Below are 15,028 nucleotides of genomic sequence, written 5' to 3' on the forward strand. Positions count from 1 at the left end.
TATGCTCGTGACTTGAGATCGTAAAGGTATGTTGTGCCTTTCAAAATCGCAAGATGGCGCCATAGGTCCAGTGGAAGATACCATGCGGAGCAAGGGAGAGCGGGGGAAGAGAAGAGAGTTTATGGCACAATAACACGTGCCTCGCGCCTACCATCGCCGTTCACTCTTGGCCGTTGCTGCAGCGAAATGCTACCATTAGACCCAGTTGTAATACTCGCAACCATCCATGATCAGATGTGGATGATTCGTTGTGATTATGTCACTAAGCGCTAGTTGGAGACTGTCGTCCAGAAAATGACATTGATATTTTGATAAATCGTAAGATGTAAGAGGAAAGTCACAGACAGACGTATTAGTTGAAATGAAGAAGTGATAACATGAGAGACAGGCTGCAAGAAGAAGATTTAAACGGCAAAGACCACCCTAAGCACCGATGACGGTGCCATTGGATAACGTAACAGAGCGCTTCAAGAGATTTGCGCTCATGTTGGCACCAAGATCGATGCCCGAGGCGTTGATCAATTGCCCAGTGCTGGTAGTTCCAGACGTAAAGTAACTCTGGAGATTCTCTTGAGCAGTGATAGCATCGTTCAATTGTCCTGACTCCTGGAATACCAATAGTACCGCGACGCGTGCGAAGTCAAGTGTTGTCGCGTCAGACAATGGCGATGATAGGGAAGAAGATGATGAATTGCCACTGGAGTCCGAAGGCACTGGCGATGGTGATGCAGTGCGCGCCGATCCACTTGCAAAGACAATGCCGTTGCTGGTGACAGCAGCTCCAGCCACAGACGTGGAGTCCGCACGCTCTGATAAAACCTTTGTGGGGGATGAATTGCTTTCGAGTACCTCGTCCCTGAGAGCTCGAGCGGAAAGACCGTTGAATGTGACGAGTGCATTCTCGGAAGTGCATGTGAGCTTCGATGAAGCAAAGAGACCCAGAATGTTCGAAGCATTGAGTGGGATGCTGAAGTTTGTCCCTGAACCAGTTAGGAGACGAGGTATCGAATCTCCTAATGTCGCGTTGTTCACGTTACCGACATTTGTTGTTGTGCATGATACACTCGAAGACTGTGAGCATTCAGAACCTGCGAATCCATTGACGCATAAACAGCTGCAACTTCCGTCACTGCCTAGGATATTGATGCCGCCATTTCGGCAGTCGAGAGATTGCTGGCATGTAGCAAGCGCAGAGGCTGACGCACTGTTGTGAGACCCGTTTTGTTGCGGGATGACAACTAGAATGATGGGAATCAAGACGGCAGCAGCAATAAGGATGATCACGAGCAAGAGCAGCGTCAGGAACAGCCACAGTGGCATACCACAGCACGCTCTTCGTTGTTCATGTGCCTCGCCAAGATCACTCTCAGAAGTAAGAGAACTGTGTTGCAAATTTGAGGTCCATGGCATCGCCTTCGATCCTCTTGACCCTCCTCTGGAGCCTGTGGGAGTAGCAAGACCGGGCGGCGGGAAAGAAGCGAGGATATCAGAGAGCGAACCAGATCGTCTGTTCTCGGGAGCGTGAGCCTTCTGCGCTTCATCCTCGAAGAAATTGAATCCAAGCCGACTGGCAGTTCTACCACGATCGAGGTTAGATGCGACTTTTGTGGCTCTGCGGATGAGATCTGGAAGGCTGGTAAGACTGCCACGTGCTTCTGCCTCTCGAACAGCATCCACGTTCAGCCTAGGAGGCCGTCTAGACCCGACTCTTTCTGCAAGTGTTGTTTGTTTCTCCAATCTCTGACTACTGTGCTTCTCAGAGTAATTCGAAGGAAGACTAGCATTCTCATAACTGGTTACGATAGCGTCTTTGTCTAGAATGTCACTGCTACTGGTCCTTGCAGAGAGTGTGGGATAAGACTCTCCAGATCGTTCTTCTGGAGAAATGTCAACCATTGGGAGATTCATCTCTAACATCTCCGACTCGATGTCTTCAGGCGCACTGCCACGTCGCATGTCATGATGAACAGATCGCCCGTTTGAAGAACTTTGCGTACTGATTGGACCCAAGGGTCGCGTCTGACTATCCGGTCGTAGATCACCATTCTTAATCGTGGTCAAGACCGGTACCGATTTCCGACCAATGCTGGCCTGGCGAACAAGAGCAGGGCGCATTTGTTCAGTCTCGCTCGAGTCAGAGTCCTCGTACTGGTCCTGGAAAGGAGAATTTTCGGCTTGAAGCATGTCGTGCTGATCAGCAAGGTGTCTGGAGATTCCGATGGGAATTGCATTGCTAGACGCGAAAGAACTTTTTGAATCGTGCAATCCTCGTTGATGGTCAGATTCCTCGAGGATGGGCGCGACGTGGTTCGTCTGTGGGTAGTACGACGCAGGACCTCGACGGGCTGAAGGAGGTGGACCTAATGGTGGGCGACGATTCGGTTGATACAAAGGTCTGGCGACCTGTTGAGAGACTTGTGGGACGTCAGGAGCAGGGTTGTCAGGTAAAGAGTAGACAGAGGATCCGGTAGAGTCACGATGAGTTTCAGCGAATGGCCGAGGTACATCTAGGGACGTATAGGTAGGGGAGACTTCGGCATCCCAAGAGTACATAGGCTCTTGATGAGTGTAATGTGTGACTGGAGGGCCGAGATCTTGACTATATTGAGAGATCGTTCGCGTGGTTGGTGGTTCTCTGTTTGCAGCCGGCCGAGGCGCACTTATCACGGTTGATGCCTGATCAGATTGAGATCTGCCCGGTTGCAACCGCTGGGATGGATGTACAAGAGGAATGTTCCGCGTAGATGATTGAGATGGTTCCTGATGACGGTACGAACGTTGTACATAACGTGTGTTGCTCATGGGCGGGTTTGACCCGTCTCGGTGGTAAGCCATCGTGTATGCCTGTGATGACAGTGCTTCTAGCTGATGGCGATGGTATGATCAATGTGTAGCTCCTCTGGAAGTATTTGGAAAAGACCCGCTCTCCGAGTCTGGCGTGCTCTACAATCAATTCGAAAGAAGGTGGTGATATGTGTGGTTAAGATCAGTAAAGAGCGTGATGGTCGCTAACAGATCATGTCGTTTCGCTGCAGCTTGAGCACATGAATAAAAACGAAGCCTGCCCGAAATATAGCGCAAACCGAGATTATATCGTACAAGATGAAGCAAGATATCCGTATCAGTTCTGAGATCTGGGACTTGGAAAGAGAAAGTGCAAAGTCGCGACCAGCGTCCGATTGGCAAGCAGCGATCCACGCGACTTTGGACGAAGCAACAGCAAGAGAAAACAGAAAAGGCGAGAAGGTCGACAGACAAAACTCCATGCAGGACGCCAGCTGCAGGGGACGGACGCTTAGCGAGGTATGGGATAATCGTTGGTTCCGCGCCGTTGCTAAAGCCAATCTGAAACGCCTTTGATTGTGCTTTGATTCGTGGGCTTTGTTTTGACACTTTATTTAGCATTTAGCGCAAAGACGATGTATTCGATCTTGCCTCCGAGCGCTCCAGATGTCGACACTGTCGATGTATACCGTGTACATATATTTATCATGGCGTGTGGCATTTCGGACGCGCTCTCATCGAGAAATGCCGCGCACCTGAACCTCAACTCGATAGTCCTGAGCGTGTGATGCATGCTGAAACCAAGATTCGAAACCGACCTCGCCCGTTTTCTGGGGACGGTCAATTTCGGTCGTTGGTCCACTCCCTGGCCCTGGTCCTGCCTGCACCTTTCCCTGCGAAGTGCTGTGGACAATCCAGTAGCCCTTCACTATCCATTACATATCTACTCGTCATGTCCCACTTTCAAACGCTACTGGCTTGTGATGGATCCTTAGCAGGAGCAAAAGGCTCATGGGCGAATTATGGCTAATATGTCTTCTGGCTGCGCTTCTGCAAATTACCGATTGAGCCCAGGCGGAACAGAAGAAGACTGACGGTCCGTCGCACAGTCGATCAGGTAGTTTGATACCGTTATCATCCAATCTAGCTTAGGTCGTCCTGCATTGACTTGTGTAAAACGTCACAGCGTTGATTCCATTTGACCTCGAGTCAGACGATGGCCATACAGCTTCCAACAAGCATCACACGATATCAATCCGGAGGATATAGCATGCCGTGCCGCCGCCGTAATGTGTTCGCCATCCATGCACATGTTCAAGTAAGTCTCTTCAAAACATACTGACCACCCTCGAGTACCATCTCTTGACGCAAGATCTCGGTCACCTCATCGACTGTACATCCAAGGATGTAGGCAACATCCAGCAGGCCATCAGCATTAATCTTGGTAGGAGCTTGCATCTGAACTTTAGGCTTCGCATTGAAAGCAATTCCTAACCCAGCCTGATGCATCATCAGAAGATCATTGCTTCCATCACCCACAGCAATGACATTCTCCAGCGGAATACCCTCCTGCTCAGCAATGAATTGGAGTAACGTACGCTTCTTCTCCGCGTGGATGATAGGCATGCCCTCCACCAGTTCGCCTGTTAGATGACCGTCTTTTTCTACCAGATGATTGGCATAGCAGTAATCCAATCCCAGTTCTTGTTTCACCCACTCGGCCAACGGTGTAAAGCCACCACTTAAAACAGCGGTCTTCCATCCTAATTTACTGAGTACGCGGATCAACTCACGAGCTCCCGGCGTGAACGAGATAATGCCGGCGCGGAGGTGCTCCCAGATAGAGACGGGCACACCAGCGAGATGACCGACACGAGCGCGTAACGATGCCTCAAAGTCAGTGTATGGTGCTTCTCCTCGCATAGCAGCTTCTGTGATTGCAGACACTTGAGCATAACGACCCACAGCGCGGGCCAATTCGTCAATGACTTCCTGCTGGATCAAGGTACTGTCCATGTCGAACACAGCCAGACCGGGAGTTCGATGGGCCACATATAATGCTTGGGGTTGCAGCACGACCTCAATGTTGTGTCTTTGACAGAGACTAATAATGGAAGCGGTGCGAGTGATTGCGGAGCATTCCAGTAGAGTCGGCGAAGGATTCTTTTGGGGCAGAGGAATAGCAATCTCCAGAACTCGACAATCTTGACCGTCCTCAGGACCATCCAGGAAGCGACGGGGAGTTGACAAAGATCGTCTGATGGAGAGCTCTTCTTGTAGAGTGTAGGTGACAAAAGCTGCTACATTTTTCCATTGCTCTGCGTCCAGAGAACCTTGTCTTAAGAACACAAGTGCGACGACTTGATTCTTGCAGGCATCAGATCTCTCCCGCTTTACTTTTGGTTTCGTTTGCTCAGCGGGTTGCTGAGGATCGGCTGCAAAAGAAAACGTCTCATAATTGACCGATGACATGACTGTTGATTGCTCGATGATGGAACATGAGAAAAAGTTATTCGGCCCCCAACGATTACGCCGGAATCATCGTGCCAAGACTGCCAACAAGCCGACCCCTGACGAGAGAGAGGAACACACAACACCCACAACATGATACATAAGGTGCATTGCTGAGTCAAGGCACCATGTACATACCAGAGAACAGATCAGATGCGTTATGATCACGCTCGTCGACCGGAAAGCAAAGGACGGGATTTAAAGCAGTGAAGTCTAGAGTCAGGTGATTTGAGTGAAACTAACCATTTTCAGCGATGAGTTCTCGCATGTGTACATGATCTCGCAGTGACAGTGTTGAGGGAAGCAGAGCAACCGATTGTGACGATGCTTAGACGTATTCACACATGTCTATAACTTCGAAGACTGGACGCATGGTTTATGTTATTCAATCGTACGTTTGCTGTGCTCCCCACGCCTGTGCGCTCTGCAACAGTCTTATACGCCTGCATAACTTATTGAGATCAGCAGATGCTGAGACGATACCCCTGTACGACTTATTGTGCAACTATGTAGACTCGTCTTATTAATGAGAAGCTCGCGCTATATGTGTAGTCACGGCAAACAGCGACTGCCTTATTGGGAACATATGAGGTAGTGACCTGAAGGTTGATCAGTCTACTTAGTCATCCGCCGTGAATAAGTATATCAGTGTGAAGGAATTGCACCCACATCATCTGAGTGCTTTCGACATGTCCATCATACGTTCTGATCTTCCCCTTATCAATATCAAAGCCACTTAGCCCCCAGAGAGAGAGAGAGAGAGAGAGAGGGGGGAGGGGGCTAAGCCTATCGCTTTGGAAACGCTCAACATCGTGCACAGATATCAGAGCAATTGCCAGATACGAGCACGAGCGTAAATATCGATACCACGAATAGGAAGATACAGCTAGTGCTGTCGACTGCGGTCGTATGATGGTGAACGTCAAGGTGAAGGAGTTACAAATTGATGAGCCATCAAGGTGGAAATTTGTGCTTGGCGCTTAGCTTCGTGGAAGAACCTGCCTGAGACCCCTGAGGTCTCGTCAATGTTCAGTTGAGTCCTGATCTCTGCTGGATGCTGGAGTGATATCACGTTGATGTTCAAGAGATAGTGGATGCCAGCACACAAGAAGGCGTGATCGTACCGATCCCGCAACCTGCAGAAATGCCGATGGCTGGCTGTCTCGGAACTCTCCTGGACGATTGACGACGAGTCCTTAGCCTCCTGAAGGAAGAAACATGATCTGCTGCCGTCCCTAGTTGCACGGCCGCTTGCAAAGGAGGACAGACTCCGATGCATCCCAAAAATACGAGTCATCAAGGTGGAGTAGCCATCAAGGTGGTAGTCAGTTGGGGAACATCAAGGTAATCCTGTTGCTTGAATAAAGTCCACATGTGATGGTCCGGCGAGACGATTCAATTGTTATCTTACAATGGCTGGATGCTCGACTACCCATGACGTGCTCATCGTTGGAGCAGGACCATGCGGGTTGGCAGTCGCTGCTCGCCTCTGCGAAGACACTCCGTCAGCAATTTTTACTGACGAGGAGCATAGACGATATCACTGGATCAGGAAGAACGGACATCATGCTTCAATCAAGGATAAGAAGACTGGCCAAATAAAAAAACCCACGAAGCTCGAGAGGTGCCGTAACTATTCGACGTTAGTGATCGATGGTACGGGAAAGAATTGGATGCAAAAATGGAATCATCTCTTCAAGACCTTCGAAATTACACACCTCAGAAGCCCGATGTTCTTTCATCCTGATCCTCATGATCGAGATGGTCTGCTATCCTACGCATACGAACAAGGCAGAGACAAGGAGCTCGTTGAGATACCGGAATGCGTGGGCAAGGAGATCAGCAAGCACAAGAAGAAGCAGAGGCTCAAGTGCAAGGCGCATGGGTAGGCTTCAATGCGGCATCGAATCGTTAGATACGGTATTGACTCTCTTTCCAGGGCCAGGCCTCCAATCGCCATAGACGAACGAGATCGTAAAGACTACTTCACACCTTCGCGTTCCTTGTTCCACGACTATTGTAACTGTGTCGTTGATCGATATGGGCTCCGGAGCAATCTCATACAGAATGAAAGAGTCGAGGATATCGATTTCAGCATCGTACCAGATGTGGCCGAGACTGAGAAAGTCTTTGTCGTTAGATCTGACCAAGCAACTCATTACGCTCGCAGTGTGGTGCTTGCAGTTGGACCGGGAAACGCGCCGTCCATCCCTGCTGGCTTCGAGAGCGTCGATCGAGGATATTGTCATGCCATGCAAATCCGTGAGTTTCCGGATCCTTCGGTCGCAGCAAAGATACGACAGAAGAAGGACGTGAACATAGTGGTCGTCGGAGGTGGACTTACGTCTGCTCAATTGACGATTATGGCAAGTAAACACGGAGCGACAAAAGTATTTCATTTGGTCAGAGGTCGGCTGAGAGTCAAGCCATTCGACGTTGATCTAAACTGGATGGGCAAGTTTCGCAACTTCGAAGAAGCGTCTTTTTGGTCGGCAGATACTGATGAAGGTGAGAAGATCGGACCAAGGTGTCACCTTTGTATGAACATTACTGATTAGCATTAGAGCGTCTACACAAGATCAAGGATGCTCGTGGTGGTGGGTCCATCACACCCAAATATCACAAAATCCTCAAACAGTACATATCGGCCGGCAAAGTCTCTCTGCACACAGAAACGACAATCGAGTCTTCAAGCTTTTCCGACGGCATATGGACTGTCAAAACAAGCCCGCCCATCAATCTACCAAGCATTGACTACATCTACTTTGCGACTGGTATAGCCAGTGACTTTGAAAGCCTACCTTTTCTGGAAACCATGAATCGCAAGTTTCCGATCGACTCTCATGGTGGTCTCCCTAGCTTGACCGACGACCTCATGTGGAAAGAAGACATTCCTCTTTTCGTCACTGGACGATTGGCTGCATTGCGGCTAGGTCCAGGAGCTGGAAATCTTGCAGGAGCCCGTAGTGGGGCTGAGAGGATAGCTTGGGCAATTGAGAATATCATGTCGAAGGGGGAAGGGCAAGAAGACAAAGCTGATCTGACGTACAAGTTTAGGACTGGTGCAGGAGGACAGTTCTGTAGTTTAGACTGCGAGGCGTGTATATAGCGTACATTGCTTACAAACAGGTGGCCTCGCTGAGTCACACCGGGCGCGATGCATGGGCTATCCAAAAGATTGTTCGGAGTGCGTTGATCTGGTCAACTTGTCTCAGGCGGCGCCCGGAGAAATGTTCAATCTTGTAGCAATCAGCACACTATCGCCTTGAGATCCCGACATACTTCCCGCCGCGAAGTGGTACATTCAGTGCTCTACTTGACTATGACTGAGGAGGGCGTGTATCGTGTTGTTGAGCAAGTACGTGAATGCAGAGTCAATTGACAGGAGTTGGGACATTCTCTGAATTATCGGATGCTATTTCTAGACTGGCCACTAAACTAGCTCCAGATTGACATCTTCGATAATTGCTGACAACAGTCAACAAATCCCAACAAGAGAAGAAGGATGAGTGACGAAATCATCACTCGTTCGTGTACTCGTCCTGAACTGGTACCCTTGCAATTCGACGACATGTGTACGCCTTCTGGCTGTCTTCGTCTTGAAGGCCTGGCAACCACATGACAGGACTTTTGTCGGGTAAGAGCAAGTCTGAAATGGTGTGGGCGCGTCCGGCATAGCAAATTGACCCTCTTAATCCAAGTAGAAGTGAACGTGTAGTAGTCGTCTATTAGCCGGTAGGCAGTTGTCGCGGAGTAGTACCGGCCGAAGCATTATGCGTCGTGATCACGATGACAGTGGATCAAGACCTTAAACTCTTACATATGCTACACCAGTCAGTACCATAAATGACAGACCACAGAACCAAGCACTTACTGGCGTCGATCTTTGAGACCTGAGGTAGAGCCAAGCGGACCTTGTTGCGGTACAAGACAGGATTGCTCTTCTGCAAAGGATTGCCTTCAAAATAGACCTCGGAAAGTTCTTTCTTGTCGCCGAGCTCCTTTTCTAGCTCATCAAAGCGTTCCAACTTGCAGCTCGTAGCCCAGAGGTTCTCGATATGGACAAGAGACGAAACGCCGCGCAGAGACGTGATGGGATTGTTCTGAACGTCCAGAATTCGGATGCCAGGAGCGTGAGAAAGGGGCTCAAGCGATGCCAGAAGATTGTCAGAAATGTAAAGTTCTTCAAGCTGGGGAATTTCCTTGAGTCCCTCCAGTGAAGTGATTCTGTTTGCTTGGATGGAGAGAGTCTTCAGTTTGGTAAGAGTGGAAAGTCCCTGTTGAGCATTAGCACGTGAGCTAGGCGCGTGTTTAGTCAGGGCGCACCTTGAGTTCAGTAATCTTGTTTTGACCCAACCATAGCGAGTCGAGGGCTGTCAGAGTTTCCAAGCCGGTGATTTCCTAAGGAGGGTAAGAATGTAATGCGTTGGTGAGAAGTTTCGCGATGCGTACCCTAATTCTGTTGGCGCCCAACTCTAGATAAGTAAGATTGGAAAGAGCGTCCAAGCCTTCAATACGAGAAATCTTGTTCTGGACGAAGTAGAGATGGTCCAGCTTCTGCAGATGCTCAAGGCGCTTGATGTGTTTGATCTTGTTGTAACTCAGGTCCAAGCTGCGTAGCTCTGTGAAGGACTCGAGACCCTTGATGTGCGATATGAGGTTGTCGTACAGCTCGAGGTCTTTGAGGGTAGTGGCGAGGGATTCTGGGAGTTCGATGGACGAGATAGAGTTCTGGCGCAGACATAGTTTCTGACGAGGGAGTCAGCCCTTGCATCTGGTGTGTTGTAGCGCCCGATGGGACGTACCACGACTTTTGTGAAGCGTTCGAGGTGGAGAGCGGGAATGGACGACACACGACTGTGCTGGACATCGATCTCCTGAAAGCAGTCAGTACGCGGGCAGGGCATGAGCGGGACACAGGAGGGCACACCTCTGTCTCAGGGTCCTCGTCTTCGAGCAAGTCTGGCGGGTCACGTCAGTCTCGGCGCGAGCCATGCTTGGAGCAGCAGGACTTTGTACCCTCATCTGCTTCGATCTGCTCGACTGGAGGAGCATCCTCGTCTGAGAAATCAGCGTCGGACAGTGCTTCCGGGTTCGCTAGTACGGCCTTCTTGTTCTTATCCAGGCGTAGCTTGCCGTCCCAGCCCGATTTGTTGCTGTGCAGGCCGTTGCTCTTAGCTGGCGACGCACTGGGCTCGGGCGCATCTACCTGATCGGCAATAGGCACGTTGGTAGGCGTCGACATGGTTGGCAAATAATTCTTGTCGGATGCGACAGAGTTGGAAGGGCGGAACGGGCGTCATTGTGTGGGGTGTTGATGGACGCCCAAACAGCCACGAGCTCTACCTATGCTATCACGCGTCTCGTCCATCACCTTTCACCTTTCGAGCTTTGCGCTTTGCGCCTCGGACCATCACTCCCATTACTCATAATACCACATTGTTGGATTTTGTCATCAAGGTACAGTATCAATTAAGTTAGGTATATCACCGTATTCTACCCCTCCCAGTTATCTCTCAAGAACGCCTCGCTTTATCAATTCATGCCATCCATCCATAAGCCATTATACAGTGCCAATCTTTCCAAGTTCCATCAATTCCTCAACTCGCTGAAGATGTACGGGAAGAGCACAAGGCAAGCCTTGTACAAAACACCAATGCTGGCGATTGCGCGGAAAGGCATGAGCAAAGCATTGCCAGAGGTGATGTACACCCAGATGGACAGGAATGCAACAGCGAAGAAATGGTAGAAGAGAACCATTGGTTGGCGGATGATGCCCGCCAGCAATCCAACAGGTCCATCTACACACTGCCCGCCTCTCTGGAAGTATCGGAAGCATCCTTGCTGCAGCGCTCGGAGTTGGGGATCTGTGGTGCGTTAGTGTCAGTCATATCGATGGGTGTCGGTTGCGAGGCAGAACTTACCATCAGCAGCAAAGAGAGAGTATAGGGCTTGTGCAAGAATGTTGATGACACTGGTCAGATTCTTCCTCTTCCAGTGAAATATGTCGAGCTGAGCGAGCACAGCCTTGGTATCTTCAAAGCGTGGTACCTGTTCAGGGGAAAGGAGTTTCGACAGTAATAGCGCGTCGTTGAAAGCGACAGTCATGCCACCTCCTGTCAGAGGGTGGCGCATGTTCATCGCGTCTCCAAGCAATATGACGCCCGCATGTTTGTTCTTGGATGCAGGCAGGAACGAGTTGGGCATAGAGCGCAGGGCCCCGCGGTCAAGGGCAGCTTCAAATGATGGCCTCACGCGGGCGGGAAGCGATGGCAGGACGACATTGCGCAAGTGGTTCTTGACACCTCCGTTCACGACTGATGCAGAGGGAAGATTGTCGGGAATGTCAACGAGGGCGCGTGTCTCGTGCGTGCCGATCTGATAGAGGAGGACGGGAGGATTGTCGCTGATAAGAACGTGCCCATGGTTGGGCATTGGCAGATCCGCGTCAATCAGTTCAAGACCCCAGAACTTTGACTTGACAATAGGAGCCTGAGTGTTGACCTCTTTGCGGAACTTGCTGGCGTACCCGTCGGCGACAACGGTCAAATGGGCAAAGTAGTAGTCCTTGCGTTCTTTGGTGGAGCACTCGACTCCCAGTACTTGTCCGGTGTATCCACTACGCACCAAGTCCGTGGCCGTGGTTTCGATGACGGTAACGTTGGCACACTTGAGAGCGCTCTCTCGCAGCTTTTGGATAAATCGACCGTGGTGGAAAGATCGGCCTTCAGGTCTTGTGCTCTTCTCTTCCTCGTTCGGTGTGGTAGTGGTCGCGGTTGCGTTCTCGGGATATGCTATGGTCACTTCGTCGCCGTGGTATATGACATCGTAGCCAAAAACCTTGATAGCATCGATGTCCTCCAGACAGTCGGCTAGACCGAGCTCTTGCAGGGCAGCGACTCCGCCAGGCTGCAGAAGTTCACCGACAATACGGTCGGGTTGTTTGAGTGATCGCTCCAGCAAGATGACGCTCCGGCCTTGATTGGAGAAGGCGACGGCGAGAGCACAACCCAGGATGCCGGCACCAATGATGACCACATCTGCTTCGTGGTGAACTCGGCGGCGCGACTCCATGGCGTCAGCGAGGGTAGGGGAAGGTGGAGGCGAATCGAGAATGAGCGGCATGGTGCGGGCGGATGATATTGTTGTGATTCTCAGTAGGTTGTCAAGGGTGTTAGCATACCAAGGTGGGTTGGGCAACGCGACAATGGTCGACGAAATATTCAGAAAGGAGCAATTGTCATACGATTGACCACTACCGGTAAATTTGACAGGGTCTGCAACCGCCTCATACGTATTGGCAAGTCACCCCACTGTCTAGACCATCAGACCATTTTCTTACCACCTGGCTCAATACCACTCAGGGGAAGTGTTGATCAAAGTCATTCTTCCTACAAGAAGAACAACGCACAACAGATTCACAGCAGGATGCTGACTCAACGAAAGGTCGCTTCTTCAGCCAGAATGCAACAAAATCGCTGTGAGAACGCCCCTGATCAGAAATTCTGGGGCGACCAACTGCAAGTGCGAGATAGACGCGAGTTTTCATGAACAATCTACTACCCAAACGTCAAGACGCTTACATGTCCGCTGACTGCTGAATGCTTTTTCGTAGTCGAGCGAATGAGAGAAGGGTTCCCTTATTTTGCTGCTTCTCATTTGTTCAACTGTAGAAGGGACAAAGAGACTACCTTAGGCACAAGCCACAGATACCAACACCCAGTCACCCAGGTCTCGCCTGTGTAACCGAGCTGTCAGGACCGGCGTCATGCATGTCTTTTCGCATTCGAAATCGCCTGCATACTCGAAGCCCGAGACGACCAAAACAAACCAAGAATGGGACATTCAGATAGGGGCCTACTGGATGTTTGTTAGTGACATCCTGACCATAAGATGGGATGTGATCATCGTGTTGCCATCCAAATGATGACGTCAACGTTTCTCTGCCTTCCCTCGACCAATCATTGATTCCTCTCTCAAAGGTAGAGTACTCAAACAGACATCAAATCATACTCACACGACACGGGAGACATGGCGCCCGAACTGAATAACTGCAGGGTCATTAAAGAGGAGCCGCTTACTTCCTCTGAAGCAAAGTGGATTGAGCTCAAGAGGTACGCTTTTTAGGCCCGGAGTTGCTTGACCTTGTATCCTGAACTTCTCCAGGATTACATACAACAATGCAAAAAACGTCACCAAGACATGGTAATATCTATGCGATAATACTGCCTGAGATACGAAGCTGAAGGATCGCAGGGAATCAGCTGTGAGGCCAACTCGACCATCCAATAGCTTGATCGATTCGGTGGGCATTGTTGCCATTCTCGAAAAGCCCAACGGGCCAGAATTACTTCTACAGCGACAGTATCGTCCCCCGATCGACAAAGTCTGTATTGAAGTGCCAGCCGGCTTGGTAGACGAAGGTGAAGACGCCGAGACTTGCGCGGTGCGAGAACTCAAAGAGGAAACTGGCTACGTGGGAGAAGTCATCAAAGGCGCTTTAGGAGTAACACCCGTCATGTACAACGGTCAGTCTCAGTCTCAAAAGTGGTGTTATTTGACTGACCTCATGGCCCAACAGATCCTGGGTTCTGTAACACCAATCTGAGCATGGTCCACGTTCACGTAGATATGTCAAATCCTGACAATCAGAATCCGCGGCCGGAGCTTGAGGAGAACGAATTCATTGAATGCTTTTCGGTTCCACTGAAGAACCTTTTCGCGGAGTGCAAGAAGCTCGAGACGGATGGTTATGCCATAGATGCCAGGGTCCTCACATTGGCGGAAGGAATCGAGGTGGCTAGACAATTCAACATCTCTTAGTAGTGTAGACGTACGTCCACATAGTACCTCTTTGCTATAACTTTGGTGACCCTCCCGGGAAGACAGCGGTGACTCACACTACACCTTGGAGCAGCTACATGAGATCGCATTGAGCCAGAAGCGCGACGGCGGCATCCTCGATTGCGAGTTCTCTTTGACCTGTGAATTTCAGACGTGTACGGCGTGCGGAAGCAAGTGTTAGCTTCCTATACCCGGATCAACCCATTTATCTTTAATATGTATGCAGGTGTCGATCCCCAACCACCGTGCCGCTTTTGCCCATCAATTTCCGGTTCCTGATATTGAGACGTCAACACAACCCGGCCCTCTTTTGGGGTATTTGCAGCTGGGCTGTCAAGACTCAAGAAGGGAGGTGAGGGTCTAGGCACGTGTTCAACGGCGCGGTGCAAACCACTCGGGAAGGGCCGCTGTCGTCAACGTTCGACGGGCGAGCGACTTTGAAGCACGTTTCGCCGGGAAAAAACTTGATAAGAACAAGCTAAGATCACCTTTATGCACACTCTGCGCGAATCACGAAAAGCTGCGGTCGGGGATGCAGGAGTTCTCTGCGGTGTGATTCGACGGCTTCGCTCTGGTTTTTGCCATCACACTTACCGATCGCTTGGGGGGATGACTCGACTATGCAGCACAAGCATATTGAGTACAACACGACCAGGACCGATGGTGACTTTTCATAAACCATCGACAACGGACGCGATAGGTATTCATGCTTGTGAGAGAGATCACCGTTCAAAAGTCGTATACCTGGAGAGAGCTATCTGCACAGTACACACAGCAAATGCTCGGTGAGTCGGTATAGTTAGCTGTCAAGCACGGACGGGGGGCTGAACCACCTCGGCTCGACCAAAGGAGCTGCATACCTCTTCATTTGTTCCGGTACATTGGTCAA

General features: G+C 50.4%; 7 protein-coding genes across 7 annotated transcripts; 3 read left to right on the forward strand and 4 right to left on the reverse strand.

Annotated features, from left to right (window-relative positions):
* Positions 1–423: 423 nt before the first annotated feature.
* On the reverse strand, positions 424–2,553 carry AUEXF2481DRAFT_3696 (uncharacterized protein; the record flags this gene model as incomplete). The annotated part of the gene is made up of 1 exon (XM_013489807.1): positions 424–2,553. One exon carries the CDS (start codon positions 2,551–2,553, stop codon positions 424–426), a length of 2,130 nt encoding a protein of 709 aa, XP_013345261.1.
* A 1,593-nt stretch (positions 2,554–4,146) lies between these two features.
* AUEXF2481DRAFT_58410 (uncharacterized protein) lies at positions 4,147–4,875 on the reverse strand (the record flags this gene model as incomplete). Its single annotated transcript, XM_013490011.1, has 1 exon — positions 4,147–4,875. A coding segment is annotated over one exon (729 nt), but the record flags the coding sequence as incomplete, so codon positions are not given.
* Positions 4,876–5,551: 676 nt separating this feature from the next.
* Positions 5,552–6,042, forward strand: AUEXF2481DRAFT_38422 (uncharacterized protein). Its single transcript, XM_013489967.1, has one exon. The coding sequence runs from the start codon at positions 5,640–5,642 to the stop codon at positions 5,820–5,822; it is 183 nt and encodes a 60-aa protein (XP_013345421.1). The 5' UTR covers positions 5,552–5,639; the 3' UTR covers positions 5,823–6,042.
* A 665-nt stretch (positions 6,043–6,707) lies between these two features.
* On the forward strand, positions 6,708–8,404 carry AUEXF2481DRAFT_3698 (uncharacterized protein; the record flags this gene model as incomplete). The annotated part of the gene is made up of 3 exons (XM_013489808.1): positions 6,708–7,180; positions 7,235–7,803; positions 7,860–8,404. The coding sequence occupies 3 exons, from the start codon at positions 6,708–6,710 to the stop codon at positions 8,402–8,404; spliced, it is 1,587 nt and encodes a 528-aa protein (XP_013345262.1).
* Positions 8,405–9,103: 699 nt separating this feature from the next.
* AUEXF2481DRAFT_28141 (uncharacterized protein) lies at positions 9,104–10,540 on the reverse strand (the record flags this gene model as incomplete). The annotated part of the gene is made up of 7 exons (XM_013489890.1): positions 9,104–9,120; positions 9,170–9,572; positions 9,622–9,696; positions 9,748–10,044; positions 10,101–10,172; positions 10,226–10,257; positions 10,315–10,540. 7 exons carry the CDS (start codon positions 10,538–10,540, stop codon positions 9,104–9,106), a joined length of 1,122 nt encoding a protein of 373 aa, XP_013345344.1.
* Positions 10,541–10,698: 158 nt separating this feature from the next.
* Positions 10,699–12,645, reverse strand: AUEXF2481DRAFT_38424 (uncharacterized protein). Its single transcript, XM_013489968.1, has 2 exons — positions 11,220–12,645; positions 10,699–11,162 (listed from the first exon to the last, which is right to left on the reverse strand). The coding sequence occupies exons 1-2, from the start codon at positions 12,418–12,420 to the stop codon at positions 10,888–10,890; spliced, it is 1,476 nt and encodes a 491-aa protein (XP_013345422.1). The 5' UTR covers positions 12,421–12,645; the 3' UTR covers positions 10,699–10,887.
* A 563-nt stretch (positions 12,646–13,208) lies between these two features.
* Positions 13,209–14,211, forward strand: AUEXF2481DRAFT_38428 (uncharacterized protein). The gene is made up of 3 exons (XM_013489969.1): positions 13,209–13,409; positions 13,462–13,500; positions 13,552–14,211. Exons 1-3 carry the CDS (start codon positions 13,327–13,329, stop codon positions 13,901–13,903), a joined length of 474 nt encoding a protein of 157 aa, XP_013345423.1. The 5' UTR covers positions 13,209–13,326; the 3' UTR covers positions 13,904–14,211.
* The last annotated feature ends 817 nt before the right edge of the window (positions 14,212–15,028 follow it).

The sequence above is a fragment of the Aureobasidium subglaciale genome, assembly GCF_000721755.1.
Source record: "Aureobasidium subglaciale EXF-2481 unplaced genomic scaffold scaffold_6, whole genome shotgun sequence".
NCBI classification, from domain to species: domain Eukaryota; kingdom Fungi; phylum Ascomycota; class Dothideomycetes; order Dothideales; family Saccotheciaceae; genus Aureobasidium; species Aureobasidium subglaciale.